Source organism: Sceloporus undulatus, chromosome 11 (genome assembly GCF_019175285.1).
Source record: "Sceloporus undulatus isolate JIND9_A2432 ecotype Alabama chromosome 11, SceUnd_v1.1, whole genome shotgun sequence".
NCBI lineage: Eukaryota > Metazoa > Chordata > Lepidosauria > Squamata > Phrynosomatidae > Sceloporus > Sceloporus undulatus.
Genome location: NC_056532.1, coordinates 8120135 through 8135308, shown reverse-complemented (window position 1 = coordinate 8135308; position 15174 = coordinate 8120135). Strand labels below are relative to the sequence as shown.

Genomic DNA, 15174 nt, shown 5'->3' with positions numbered 1-15174 from the left:
GTCATCCAGTGCACCTCTATGGTCAGCATTGCCATACTAGACATTGACCATAGGAATGCGCTGAGGAGCTACAAAGGCCAGTGGAGCGTTCCTCTAGGAATCTCTAGCTGCCTCAGTGCAACTCTGTGTTCAGCATCTGCCATACTAGACATTGATCATGGAATTGCGCGGAGGCAGCTACAAGCCTAGTGGAGTGTTCTCCTAGGAATTTCTAGCTCCTCCGTCCAACTCTATGGTCAGCATCTGCCATTACTAGACCTGACCATAAAGAATGTGCTGGAGGAGCTACAAGGCCTAGCGGAGTGTACTTCTAGAATCTCTAGCTCCTCCCGTGCAACTCTATGGTCAGCATCTGCCATACTAAGACATTGACCATAATGCACTGGAGACTACAAAGGCCTAGTGGAGTGTGTCTCTATCTAGGAATCTCTAGCCTTCAGTGTGCTTGTGGTTAAAATTGACCACAGGGTTGCGCTGGAGGACCTACCAATTCCTAGAGGGAATCTTATTAATAAATCCATGAATAATCAAATCTGCAAAAGCAAAAGCTAAATGTGGAGGAACTAGTGTACTGCCATTGACCTTGAGCAGGTTTTAAAAACATTCAACATATAGACTTTAAGAACATTTCAGTCTCTTATCTCTCATCTAGTATTGTCTGTCTTAAATGGACGCAGGGACCCACTAGAAGAGGGGCCTTGCTCATCGCCTATTGCCTTTTGAAACATTTCAAAGCCCAAACTTGAAATCTTTTCCCTGCAGTACAGCATCCTATTGATCTGGAAGGGATAACACGGATCTGTCCATGTTTCTCGGTGAGTATACAACTTCTTGCCCCTGATGGAATTGTGTCCCAGGAGGTCCTTTGAAGCAGCTTTTCAGAGGGGATAAAGAAAGGTGGGGAAGTTCTTCCGTGCATCATACTAGACATCGCTCGTCGTGTTAGGTGTAACATTTCAGTGTCTCGGAAGTGCGGGGTTTAAAACTTTCTTGACCTTTTGCACAAATCGAGCAATTGGTTTTTTTTTGGTTGTGTGAGACTGAAGTATAGATACTGTCTGTTAAAAATGGAGCAACACTTAAGAGGTTGCCTAGGAGGGGGTCGTCGCAGCCTGGGAATGAGCCTTCAAAGTTGTGTACACTGCGCTGCCTTAGCGTCATCACCTCTTGTGTTGGTTTTTCCCACCGAGTCAATTCACTCTGAAGGCTTGTGGCTTTGACTTCACTGGCGGTTAGGACTATGCGACCTCCCATTCCGATTGCGTCTTCTTAAAAGCTGCCGCCAGATCCAGCTTCATAGCTTTGTCACCGTTTCTTAGATTATTATCGCATACAGAGGTACTTAAAAGAAGTACGTTTCTTTCCCCGAAGTCATCTGAGCTACATCTAAAGAAACAGTGTCTAGATATACTTTACTTGGAGGAACCATCTGAGAGTGGAGTAGGGTTTGAGTTCCTTCTGATAATACTCTTCCATAGAACTACAGTTATGCTTCAGAGATAGACCAGTGCTCTTCCTAAGCGAAACTTCCTACGAGTACCAGGATTAGGTTACCTTACCGCTGTATTTTTATGGTTGTTGCTATGGATAGATTTTATATGTCTACTAGAGATTCCTAGAGAGAACACTCCACTAGGCCTTTGTAGCTCCTCCAGTGCAACTCTATGGTCAATGTCTGGTAGATGTTGACCACAGAGTTGTACTGGAGGACCTAGAGATTCCTAGAGAGAACACTCCACTAAGCCTTTGTAGCTCCTCCAGCACAATTCTATGGTCAATGTTTGGCAGATGTCGACCACAGAGTTGCACTGGAGGACCTAGAGATTCCTAGAGAGGTGTTCTCTCAGTAAGAATATAGTGTTTTTGCTATTACCCATTCACGGGGGTCCTGTGTCCCTGACCCCAGCGAATGTGGAGGGACAAGTGTATGGTCTTTCACACTGCCTGCCACTTGGCTTTGTAGATTCGTTCTACAAATATACTGAAACTGTTATCTCAGTTGTCTTTTTATTTAAAATAAATTGTTTTAAAATGGAAGTTTGCCTCACACGCATGCCTCCGACCTCTAAAAACGGCCCAGGGCAGGCTCTTCGTGGCAGACAACATTGCTTGAAGGCACACAAAGCTTAAAACGGACACCCTCGCACATCTGTTGGCCTTTGCCTGGAAGCAGCCAGAGACAAAAATAGGCTTACAAGTCTAAGTTACAGCTCAGCTTGACTGAAGAAAGTCCGTACAAGTTATGGCCTAGGTAACTCGCAGGGCAAAATAAGGAAGCTAGAGACGTCCTGCCAGAGCGTTCAAGTGTCTGTTCCGCAACTGACCTCTTTTTTTTGTTCTGTTGCAAATGCCTTTCAGTTCTGGGACCATGACTGGCTGCGACCATGTCCTGGTCTCCCTAACCCGAGTCCTTGGGAACGCATCTGTTATTTCAATCATCCAAAGCTTCCTTCGGTGCCTAGCATGCTGCCAGCCTTGCAAAACATTGGGATATGTTTCCTATAGAAATAGGGGTGCATATGGAAGAGATTCAGCGAGATTATGCTAATAGAACCGGTGCGACTGTGTCAAGTTCACAGGCACCATGGCAACGCCAACTTCGTCCCAGCGTCTTTGTACACCCCAAGAGCATAGATATGAGCAAACCGTGGCGCGAACCAAGAACCCCACCGCTCACATCTCACCTCTCTGCCACAAACATACTCACTAGCCTTAGGCAGACCTCTCAATTTCCTCTCTTCCTCTCTCTCTCTCTATAAAATTTCTATACGGCTCCATCATCAAATGGCAATCTGAAGGCGGTGTCCATAAAGTGACAGAAACACAGGACAACTGAATGAAACAGAGGCATGAAAATGATTTCACAAACATAAATAAGCTCCATTTAATGTACTTCAAATACAGCTATGGCACACAATTCTCAGCTGGATGGACAAATGATCTTAGGTCCCAAACACACTGCAGAAACAATCGAGTTTGAGAAGGCTCTAACTGCCCTGGCTCAATGCTAAGGAACTCTGGGAATTGTAGTTCTGTGAGACATTGCGCCTTGTCCAGGGGTCGGCAACCTATGGCCCACGGGCTGGATCCAGCCCGGCGAGGCTTTGGGACCGGCCCCAGCCCGGTCCTGCCGCCGATTAATGCCCTTGTCGCAGCTTCTGTGCCGCTCCGGGCGCCATTTTGAGTTCGGCCCCCCAGTTGTCTGAGGGACAGCAACCCGGCCCCCGGCTCAAAAAGGTTGCCTACCCCTGGCCTTGTCTGTCAGAGAGAGATCTGGTGCCACAATAAACTACAATTCCCCAATTCCCCAGCACTGAGCCAGGGCAGTTAAAACGGTCTCAAACTGGATTATTTCCATAGTCTGTTTTGGACCTTACTTGTACAAATAGCCTCAAAGCCATTTGCAACACAGGTATAATGTTGATATACAGTGGTACCCCGGGTTACGAAATTAATTCGTTCCGCGGTTAATTTCGTAACCCGAAATACCTTCGTAAGCCGAATTCCCATAGGCGCTAATGGAAAAATAGCTCTCTGCTGCCCTCCGGTGGCGGAAAATAGCGCCGCGGTTTTTTCGTAACCCGAAGAAACCTTCGTAAGCCGAAGCAATAAATCCCTATGGGATTTTTTCGTATCCCGAAAAATTCGTAACCCGGCGCATTCGTATCCCGGGGTACCACTGTACTTTATAAAGGTGCTGTAAGGATTACTAAGGTATACAGTGCTCCCTCGGGTTACGAAATTAATTCGTTCCGCCGCGGCGTTCGTAACCCGATGCATTTCTCAAGCCTAAAAGGGCTTTCCGCTAGCGCTGGCAAGCCGCGCGTTTGAATTTCGCGCCGAAAAAAATTTCGTAACCCGAAAAAACCTTCGTATCCCGGAACAGTTTTTTCCTATGGAACTTTTTCGTATCCCGGAAATTTCGTAACGCGATGAATTCGTATCCCGGGGTACCACTGTATAGGAAACATTTCAAACAATCCTCACTGTCATCTGTTATCTCTTTAAAAGCGATAAGGGCTTGGTTATAATGACACTGTCAAGACTATCATCTAATGTTTCTCTTAGCATCTGTTTGGGTTGTGTTTTTAAAAAGCGTAAGCCGAGCCCTTTTGGGATGTTTTGGATTAAAGCACATGCTGAAAACACTTGACTGAAATCGGTGGGGCTTTTGACATTTGTTTCGAATGTTTGCTAGCTGTCTATATAACGCATGAGGCAACAACCAACTCATGCAAGACCACAGCTCAGAATAAAGAGGCAAATGGATCCCTGTTTTGAAAGCAATTAAGCTCTTGTCTATCATGGTTTTCTTTATACCTTGTGAGCTAGCTAAGCACAAGTACAGTGTCCTATTATGATTTATACCACATTGAAACAGTTTAGGGTCCCATTAGATTTTCTATCATAGCTATTTGAAAACCCTCCAAGTCTGCCATCAGACCGTCTGGGGTAAAACTGGGGAATAAAAATGCTTCCCACCCATAAAGAGTGCAAACTCTGCAACCCTTTTCTGTGGCCCCAATGTGCCAACAGTACTCAACTGCCATCTAGATCAGTGGTCTTCAAACTGTGTCCTTTAAGAGGTTTTGGACTTCATCTCCCAGAAGCCTCAGCCACATTGGCCGATAGTCCGGGATTCTGGGAGCTGAAGTCCAAAATCCCTTACAGGGCAATGTTTGGGGACCACTGGTCTACTCTAGACCATGCCTTACATATACAAATGTTGCTTTTCTTAATATACGGAAGAAGCGCAAGACTGGCAATACCACCCTGAACGATGGTACTCTCACCTTGCAACCCATGGCAAGGAATAAGGGCGCCCCAAGGGAGCTGGTGTCTATCTTTGCCGCTGCCACCAAGATCACTGTCATGCAAAGTCAGTGCCATGCAACACAGTTTAGCATATGGAAGCTGCATGCATGCATGCATTCTCTTTTCTGAAGGCTGTGCCCCCTTTACTGCCAGGACAAAAAGGGCCCAGAGAAGCGACTGTGGGTGGGTCCCTAAGTATGGACCCTCTTGACAAGGACTTTTAAGGTATGAGTAGATTTACACAAGGCTGGGTGGTCATCTGTCGAGGGCACTTTGATTGAGAGTCCCTGCATGGCAGGGAGTCGGGACAGGATGGCGCTTGGGGTCTCTTCCAGCTCTAGGATCCTAAATACTTCTGTTACTACAGACAGACAAAAGCGGCCTTGCTATGAGAACTTCTATTGTGTTTGTATCTCACTTTCGGGAATAGTGACATTCGAGTTAGCTAATAGTAACACTAAACTACAAACATACCCAGAGTTAACTGGGCAGTGGAAAGGCACCAAACAATACTCCTGTTACAACAACTTTGCTGTGTTGAGGCACAATCTGAAGCCTTGGTGATAATCTATAAAGTCCTAGATGGCTTAGGCGGAGGCTATATAATAATAATAATAATAATAATGATATGATTTATTTATATGACAGCCTTGTATCTCTCCTGCCCAAACTCTGAGATCCTTAGGAGAGGGAATTATAGTTTATTGTGGCACCAGAGCTCTCTGACAGAGAAGGCTCAATGTCTCTCAGTTCTATTGCCTTCATGAGCTTGGCTGCTGGGGATGTGAGAAAGGGGTCCAAAACACACTGCAGAAATAATCCAGTTTGAGACTGCTTTAACTACCCCGGCTCAGGGAACTGTAGCTCTATGAGATATTGAGCCTTCTCTGTCAGAGAGAGCTCTGGTGCCACAATAAACTACAATTCCCAGGATCCCTTAGCATTGAGTCAGGGCAGGTAAAGCCGTCTCAAACTGGATTATTTCTGCAGTGTGTTTTGAACTAAGGTCTTCTGGGTGGCTGCCCTAGGCTCTGGAATTCCCTTTGCTATCCTTCCATTGATACATTGAAGATTGATGTCTTAAATTGTTTCAACTTTGTGACTAGTCCAATTCTATTTTAGCATTCCACTTGCTTAGGTTTTAGCTACAATGTAGTTCTTTTAAACTGCATGCTGCCTCAGTCCCAATTTTGAGTGAATTGGGTAAGGTACAGTATAAATAAAGTTAGTACTGTAATAACAAAACGTAAGCAGGTTGTTTTCCAAAATAAACAAATCTCCCATGCAGGAACTCCCATTCTGCCATGCAGGAACTCTGAATCAAAGCGTCCCTGACAGATCCAGCCTCTGCTTAAAGGCTTCCAAAGGAGACTCCACCACTCTCTATGTCCTCCAGGGCATCTCTGTGGTCAACATCCAACAGACATTGCTCTTAGAACTGTGCTGGAGGAGCTACAAAGGCCTAGTAGAGTATTCTCTCTAGGCATCTCTAGGACCTCCAGTGCAACTCTATGGTCAACGTCTGACAGACACTAACCATTGAACTGCGCTGGAGGAGCTACAAAGGCATAATAGAGTATTCTCTCTAGGAATCTCTAGTTCTTCCAGGGAACTCTGTGGTCAACGTCCGACAGACACTGACCCTAGGACTGCGTTGGAGGAGCTACAAATACCTAGTAGAGTATTCTCTCTAGGATTGTCTAGGTCCTCCAGGGCAACTCTATGGTCAACGTCCGACAGACACTGACCATAGAACTGCGCTGGAGGCGCTACAAAGGCCTAGTAGAGTATTCTCTCTAGGGATCTCTAGGTCTTTCAGTGCAACCTTTAGTTAAAGTTGACCACAGAGTTGCGCTGGAGGACCTAGATATTCCTAGAGAGAATATATGAATCAAATCCGTCAATAATCAAAGCCGCAAATGTCAAAGCCGCAAATATAGAGGGATGAGTTGTACAACCAAAGTTACATTGGTGGAGAGACACCAGAGAGGGAGCCAAGCCTAGCCTCACACAACAAGTCCTATGGCAGATTAGTGAGACCAAGAGGAAAGCCTCTCCCAAAGGTCTTAAAATCCAGACAGAGGTGTAAGGGAAACACACTTTTTCACATCACCAATTGTACACATTGCAAGTGGCCCCTGGGTAGTTCCTCGCAGCAATCCTTACAAAAGATCCGTCACGGAGGACAGCAATGATAGTCTTGCCCATGGCGCAAGGGCAGAGGTCTGATTTGATGCTACAACAACACTACTACTACGCCACTTTCCCACTCAAGAGTCCTCAGTGATGAATAGGAGAGACGCTTCTGAGGCTGAGTCATGACTGGGACTTTTGACTCACAGCCCATGCTCCTAGAAACCGTGTCACACCAGCTCCAAACAACAGGAAACAATCCTATGTGTGTGTGAGAGAGAGAGGCTGCTCAACGTACATGAATTACGTTAGACATTTAAAGCACTTCCACATTTGCTATTCCCACCACTCTCTCTCTCTCCCTCTCAGTTGCACAGCGCTAGCAAAGAGTAGGGCAGCAATGGCATCTACGTTCCAGGAACCAGGGACCCAAGGGCTGTTTGTGACACTTCTCCAAACGGCAAGGACGGCTGGAGCTTTTGTGAGAGCGGCCCCCCGTTTCTCTTTCTGCGTTGTGTTTTGCAGCCTACAGAGAGGGATTCCAACATCTGTACAACGCCGGGGAAATTTAAACAGCTATGTAAATGTTAAACAGCAACAGTAACAAAGGACAGAGAGTAGGCTAGGCGTACGGAGAGGATGCCAACAGGGTTTCAATGTGACATTTGGAAGACGTAAGTGCGTCTTCCAGTTCAGAGAAACGGCTGCCAAGGGCAAGCTTGAACACTGAGGAGGAAAGATATAGTAGTCCAAAATCTTGGAAGCAGCCCCACAGAACAGATCCCAATGTCCCAATTCTGAGTGCCAAACAACCCCGAGGAGTTGTCAGGTTCCTTTACACAGTCCATCCACACCTAGCTTCTGTCACGACTAAACCACTTCCAACTTTGAGCATCTAACCCAGCCTTCTCCAACAGGTTGGACTTTACATCCCATCCTCCCCAGACAGCATATCCACAGTCCAACATCCAGGTTTAGGTCTTTATTTCTCCTCCTTGCTTGCCAGCGCAAGAGCTCAACAGACAATACTCCTTCGAGAGCCATTATCTGCTGGTGTAGATAGTTTTCTTTCAACACCAAACAGCATCTGATAGCGCAGGTTTACCAAGCCAACTTCCTCCTCCGCTTTAAAACCATCCCCAAAATGCACTTCCACGAAGTTCTTCGGCAACTCACTAACCCAATTCTGTTCCAATTCTATGACTCTGACCTTAAAACGTTACCCGTCTTAGCCTGGAAAGGTAGCATATTTGCTATATAGTGTACAAAGCCTCAAAAATGCTGAAAACAAGAACAGGCAAAAAGGCAGGCAAGTGACAACTATGTACTGACATTACCTATGGCTCATTTCCGAATGCTAACGTTCGTCAATGTAATTGCAGTTAAGAACACCGGAAGCTGCCTTCTTGCCAGATCATAGTCTTCTTCTATCTAGCATAGCGTTGTCTTTTCTGACTGGCAGCCACTTTTCCAAGCAGAAACCATCATCTGTGACTTGGGCCTGTTACAGACTGCCAAAATAAAGCTGCTTCGGGTCTCTTTGGAGGTATGCTGTTCAAATGATGCATGCATCCTAAGAATCCGGAAGCTGCACCAAAGCTGCACTCCAGTGCTTAGGAATGGAGTGTGGCTTTGATGCACCTCCGGACTCTTAGGACCCATGCGTCATTTAAATAGCGTACCTCCAAAGAGACCCGAAGCAGCTTTATTTTGGCAGTCTGTAACAGGCCTTGGTCTTTTTAACTGGACGCAACAAGGGATTCAAATCTGGGTTCTTCTATAGCTTTCTGTGGGTTTGGGGGGCTATGTGGCCATGTTTTGGAAGAGTTTATTCCTGACGTTTCGCCAGCATCTATGGCTAGCATCTTCAGCCACATCTCTGAAGGCCCGAAAAACCCACAAACAGCTATGGATGCCGGCTACGAAAGCCTTCAACTTCACACCGGGTTGTTCTGTTTGCAATGTAAGCTCAACCACTGTGACCCACTGTGAAGGTTAAAGACCTGTCTTCATAGATGTGGTCTCCCAAGAAACTCTTTTAAACGCAGCTATGGCGCCAGGATGAACAATTTCCATATAGCCATACGTTGGGTAAAAACAACAACCAAGTCTAGGACAACTCACACAACAGCCTCACCGTCGCAGGTGCGTATTCAGCGTGTAAGGTTTGACTAATTTCAGGCAGAGCAACACAACCGTCCCCGCAGATGTTCTGCGCCGTGTCTCGGAGAAAGCGCAACCTCTGCCATCTTTTCCACAAGTCACCACACTGCCCAGCTAGAAAAGAAAACTTAGGCCTGATGCAGACTGCCAAAATAAAGCTGCTTCGGGTCTCTTTGGAGGCATGCTGTTTAAATGATGCATGCATCCTAAGAATCCGGAAGCTGCACCAAAGCTGCACTCCAGGCCTTAGTTCACAAAGTACAGCTATTCCAGGTTATAAGTCCCTTTACAGTGTGGCATTAGAGAGAGGAATACTTGCCGCATGCAATGTTTAAAATAGAACAAGTCAAAAAGAAGGGTACAATCTGAATAAATGCAGTTGCACGTACTTCACCCAGTTCTCTTTAAAACCAAGATTATCAGGGCGGTAAAAACTGATGGTGATGAATGGGACCGCCGCAAACAAGGTGTCCCAAGGCTGCGTCTTACCTGCCAGATCGTGGTGAATCAGGCCAGCAAAGTTAGGGTCATCACCCCACCAGAATATCCACAGCTCTCTGCGCCCGGGCCTTTGGTCTCGCCGCCATACGCTCAAAACGTCGGCCTTCAGGCAGCGGCTGTAGCTGCTCAGGATGGGGTCTTCTTCGGTCACCGGGAAAAGAATCGGGGCAGACGTCGGACCCTGCCATACGTAGCGTTTCCATTTAATCCCCGTTAAATCGGCCTGAAGGGAAAGCGCAACACAGGTTAGGGCTGGATGATCTCGCCATAGGTTTCAGCATTCATCAAAACCAGGGGTTACTAGCCGCCTCACAGTGACGCTCACCCCACCGAACCCACAAAATAAATGTGTGTTTTCCCCCTGTGACAAATATCTGTTAAAGCCTATTCACTGCAGCTCCAACCTCTGCTCCATTCAAACCAATGGGGTTTTGTTACTCAGACAGAGCAGGAGTCCATTCTAGAACGGCAAGGGACTGGGGATCACTTGTTTAGAATTGCATGCTCCCTTTTTGGTATCCTGTTGAACATCCTCATACAGAGGAACATCCTAATACATCCTAATACAGAGGAACATGTCCTCTGAGAGTCTGCATTTCTTGCAAAGGCAAATAAATACCTCAATATTAACCCACTTCCCTCAGATAGGTCATTTACTATGAATGCCAGTACTGCAAACAACCCTGACCCAAATCATTTTATATTAATTCTTATTTCCCCTCAACTTACACATTTCATTTATCCGTATCCATTTTCTTCGTACGCCAAAGCTCATATAAATATGTAACGCTTAACCTCCATATCTTACACACTTTCCTATCGTTCCATAAAACCCTTTCACATTTCCAAAAGCCACATCTTAACACCTTTTCCTATCATTCCATTAAAACTCTGTCACATTTCTAAAAGCCACGCGTTCACGCCGTACTTTGATTCCCAACCCTTCTTAAACCACCTCGAACCCAATCCTTTCAAAGGCAAGAATCCTGCTTGAGAAACAACAACGGTCCTTATTGCCGCTTCTAGAGAACCTCAGAGAAAGACCTAGCAAAAAAGCAACAACGCTCTGTCTTAACTTTAAGCGACTCTACTACAACCCACAGCATTCAAAAGACAGCTTAAGCAAGTCTTTATCCCCCTTAATTCAGATTCCCATGGCTTTCCTAGAAAATATGGTGGTGGTAATGATGATCCAGCAATATAGAAAAGATGGTGGTGGTGGTGGTGGTGGTGGTGGTGATGATGATGATTAACCAATATAATCCTGGCTTGTTTGCAAAGGACTGGGAGCAGCGAGTTGTACGCAGACCTTCGTCCAGGGTTCAACTTCACCACCCAGCCTTTCGCTCCGTATCCAACTCCCTTCCCTCCCCCAAGAGATGCAGACAATAAAGGATTTCCTGCACATTTAACTCCAATACGGAAGCACCCACTACCTCTATCTAGTGGCCTGAATTTGCAACAGTTTGTTATCTTGGAAGAGGGGGGGAGCATAATACCTTAAATACCAAAGCTCCCCTGGGGAGCAAGCCAGCTCTGCGACCCTGCAGAGATCCTCAGGGTACCCACAACTACACACAAGCAGATCGGTTTCACTGTATCTTACCTCCAGGATTAAATAACACCCACCAGTCAAAATCTGCTACCAATTTGGGGAGGGGGGGGGGAGAGGACCAGAAAGAGGTCACCCAAAAACCTAGACTGGTCAGGAAGTTCAACTGGAGAGCCTAACTCAATTCAGACCCAACTAGCTTTCCCACCGGTAGTAAGTAAATAAAGAAAGACAAGGTGGCGACAAGGGGCTGCGACTCCCCTGGCGCCCCCGTTAAAAGTCGCCAAACAAAACGCAATCCGCAAATGGCGAACACTGTGTCAGTTTCGTCGCCGGTTGCGGGGTGCAGCTTTGTTTTCGTGTGTCTTTTTTAAAGCGGCCCACTCAAGCAAGTTAGCCTGGAAAACCGAAAACCCAGCCGGTTTTGGGAAAGGGGTGATGGGGTTGTGGGGGGGTGAAAGATCAATATGTCAGGTTGGGGGTGCAGCTTTTGTTTCGTTGTTAAATAAAAGAGACAAGTCAAGCAAAGTTAGCCTGGAAACCACAAAACCCAGTGGTTTGGGGGGGGGGGGGTTGTTAAAGAGAGAAAAAGCAGGGACGCCTTAGGCCTCTATGCCTGGGCGAAAAGGAACCGAGGCTAAAAGCCCGTGTGCGCACCCTCGGTTACACACCCCGAAAACCCTGCCGGAAGGGAAGAGGCGAACGAGGGAGGAGAGAAAATGGAAGTTGCCGGAGAATCGAGAACAAAAAGGGGGAGAAAAAGAACAACAAAAGGAGAGAGAGGGAGGGCGAAGAGATATCGGGGGACGAGAAACCGTGGCAAGGAGGAAACCTTGAGCCCCCCAAGAGAGAGAAAAACAGCAGGCATGCCGACCCATATATATGTGTGTATATGTGTGTGCGTGTGTGAGTGTACACAGAGAAGGAGCTGGAATATTCCTCTTTTTCCTGGCAAGGCCTACTTGAGAGGACTCCTCCAGCAGTAGCAATGCTAAAAATGGCTGCTGGTTTTCTCTCTCTCTCTCTCTCTCTCTCTCTGTCTCTCTCTCACATACTCCCTCCCTTCCTTTTTCCTTCCTTTCCTTTCCTCCGCTGGCGGATCTCTCTCTCTCTCTCTCAATCTTTCTCCCACCCCCAGACTTTTATCTCTGGATCTGTAAAGGGAAAAAAAAGAAAGAAACACACACAAAATTAGGGAATAAAGCCTGGCTTCGGCTCTCTTTCGCCAACCACTGCCACCCACCAAATAAAAATAATGCCACCGCCGCCGCCGCCGCCACCCTGGTTTTGCTGGCCATCTCCCACCGCCCTTCGCCACCCTCCAAGTAAAGCCCCTTTTCAGACAAGGGGGGGAAAAGGTAGGCTGGAGAAAGAAAAGGGGCTCACCAGACAGAATAGGTTGGAATGGCAATCCTCCAGGCTGGCCCCGTTTGGTACGAAGCAAGAACTCATCCTCACAGCCACAACCCACACGCCATTATCCCACAAGCCTCCGACAAGAAAGAAAAGAGAGAGACAGACAGAGAGAGAGAAAGAGAGAGAGAGAGGAAGGCAGGCACACACAGCAGCAGCAGCAGCAGCAGCACACAAGGAGGGAGGGACTCACATAGACACACACTCACACATACTCAGAGGAGGAGGGGAGGGAAAAGAAGGCCTTTTCCTTTCTTGTTTCAAAACCCACACCAATCCACACACACACACACACACAGTCGCAAGGACGGGAAGGGATGGCGGTGGGAATAATGCCCAGGCGCACCGAGGCAAAGGAATAAATGCACCCTTCCCTCTCAAAGAGGTTGCGATAGCCAAACAAATGATGGTAAGGAAAGGAAGGAGAAGAGAAATCTTCACCCAAGGAGGACAAGGGAGAGAAATCTTCACCCAAGGAGAGGCTTGAAGGCAATGGAAGGGAAGGTTAAGAAAAGAAAGGATTAGGAAGGTGTGTGATCTCCAGCCAGAAAAATAGAGAGACAGGGAGAGACAGAAAGAGAGAGATAGAGAGAGAGAGGGGCACAGACACAGAAATAATCCAGAGGATTGAATGGTGGGTGGGAAATAAAATCCAGGAATCTCGTCTCTTCTCTTTTTCCGCCTCTTCTGTCTCTCGTCACACTGGATTTTCGAGATGATCTATGGATCAGACGGTCCTCCTTTTTTTGTATGTCTCCCTTGGGAGTCTCTTGGAGAGGAAGGAATGCACCAAGATGGGTTTGTGAGGAGGAGGATGGAGAGGATGGTGTGCTTCTGGTCTTGTCTCCTCAGATATAGATGTATTGTCACAGAGAGGAGACGTGGACAACTTTGTGGTCTCCCAGCAAAAGAGGAGACGTGTTCCAAAAAGGCCGGTCCAAATCTTCTCCCCCCCAAAATCCAATATTTGGGGAGGTCCCTGGTGCTGGTTGTTCCTGAAAAGCTTGCAATAACTCTCCTTTCGATTCAAATCCAAAAAGCAGTGGCGAGGTGTTTTCCCCTCCCGACTGAAGATGATGGGATTTGGAGTCGCTGGGAAGGGGGGAAAGAGTCCCCTCGTCCCCAAATAAAAAGAGATATCCAGGAAGAAAGTGTTTTTAAGAGTCCAAGGGCTGAACTTCCAAGGCAACTATCTTCCAAGCAGTCCTTGGTTGTGTTTCTGGCACTGGGTCCAGAGGGTTGGCAGGACCCACTTTTAAACACCTCTGAGCAACAACAACGACAGCGACAAATCTCTCATCCAACGATCAATGTTCTTCCTCTGGTCAAGTCCATTTGAAGGTCCTCAAAGGAGTAAAAAAAAACCCCAAAAGCCCAAAATTAATTCCAATTAACGCCGAGAATATTTGCAGAGACGGCGGGGTTCCTTTTGAAAGGAACCAGAAGAACAACTGGGAAGGAAATGTCTTTCCTTGGCTTCCTTCAGACAAGTGGAGAATATCTTCCGATGATGATGATAATAATAATAATAATAGTAATAATAATAATTATATTAATTACAGGAATAATTTAAAGCGTCTTTTGGGAGAGATGAGGAAGGCGAGAAGAAGAGTAACCCAAAAGTAAGACCAATTCCTCAGGTCAATCTTCTATAGAGCCAGAAATATTTGCACAGATATTGACATTATTATTTCTTTCCTTTGAAGGATTGATTGAATAAAAATAATAAGGAAGATGCTTCCTCCCCCTTTTTTTTTCTCTCTTAAGTCAACTTTTTTGTTCGGAGGTCATAAATATTACCAAATACAAATTTTAAGTGTCTATGTGAGAAGTTTTAAGAAGTGAAAATACCAAGAAGGAGGAGGTTCCTTGTCCTTTTATATTTTAATGGAGAGGTTAGGGAAATAAAAGGAAGGGGAAAGGAGACTAAACCCAAAGGAGAAGATGGGGAACCCTTTAATATAGATAGATAGATACTAAGGGGCCCAAATTAGGTGGAGGAAGAGGAATTTAAGCTCTCTTCCCCTCTTTTAAGGTTTGTTTTCCCTTAAGGAGAATAACCCAAGAAGGGGAAAAAGTGGTGAACCCTTTAATAGATAGATAGACAGATAGATCTACAGATATTTAGATCTATTTTAAGGGGCCCAAATTGAGTGAGGGAAGAGAAACTGAAGCTCTTCTCCTCCTTTAAGGTTTATTTTCCCTAAAGGAGAATAAGGGGGGAACCTTTTAATATATAGATAAATAGATAAGTATATCTGTATCTATATATATACTGTATTAGAGGACCCAACTTGAGTGAGGGAAGAGAAACTGAGGCTCTTCCCCTCTTTTAAGGTTTGTTTTCCCTAAAGGAGTTAATCCAAGAGGGAAAGATGGGGGAACCCTTTTATATATATATAGATAGGTAGGTAGGGAGTTATATCTATATTAGGGGGACCAAATTGATTGGAGGAAAGTAGTTTGACACTCTTCCCCTCCTTTAAGTTTTGTTTGTCTTAAAGGAGAGTAATCCTAGAGGGAAAGGTGGGGGGCACTTTGATAGGTAGATAGATAGGTATTGATATATAGATAGATAGATAGATATTAGGGGGCCC

General features: G+C 46.0%; 1 protein-coding gene across 1 annotated transcript in view; it reads right to left on the bottom strand.

Moving 5' to 3' along the window:
• The window catches only part of LOC121917140 (mediator of RNA polymerase II transcription subunit 13-like), a 122247-nt gene extending 107451 nt beyond the window's left edge, over nucleotides 1–14796 (bottom strand). Inside the window, 2 exon segments of the mRNA XM_042442861.1 lie at nucleotides 9601–9835; nucleotides 12551–14796. Coding sequence (XP_042298795.1) covers nucleotides 9601–9835; nucleotides 12551–12616 — 301 coding nt within the window. The 5' untranslated portion in view covers nucleotides 12617–14796.
• Nucleotides 14797–15174: the final 378 nt, after the last annotated feature.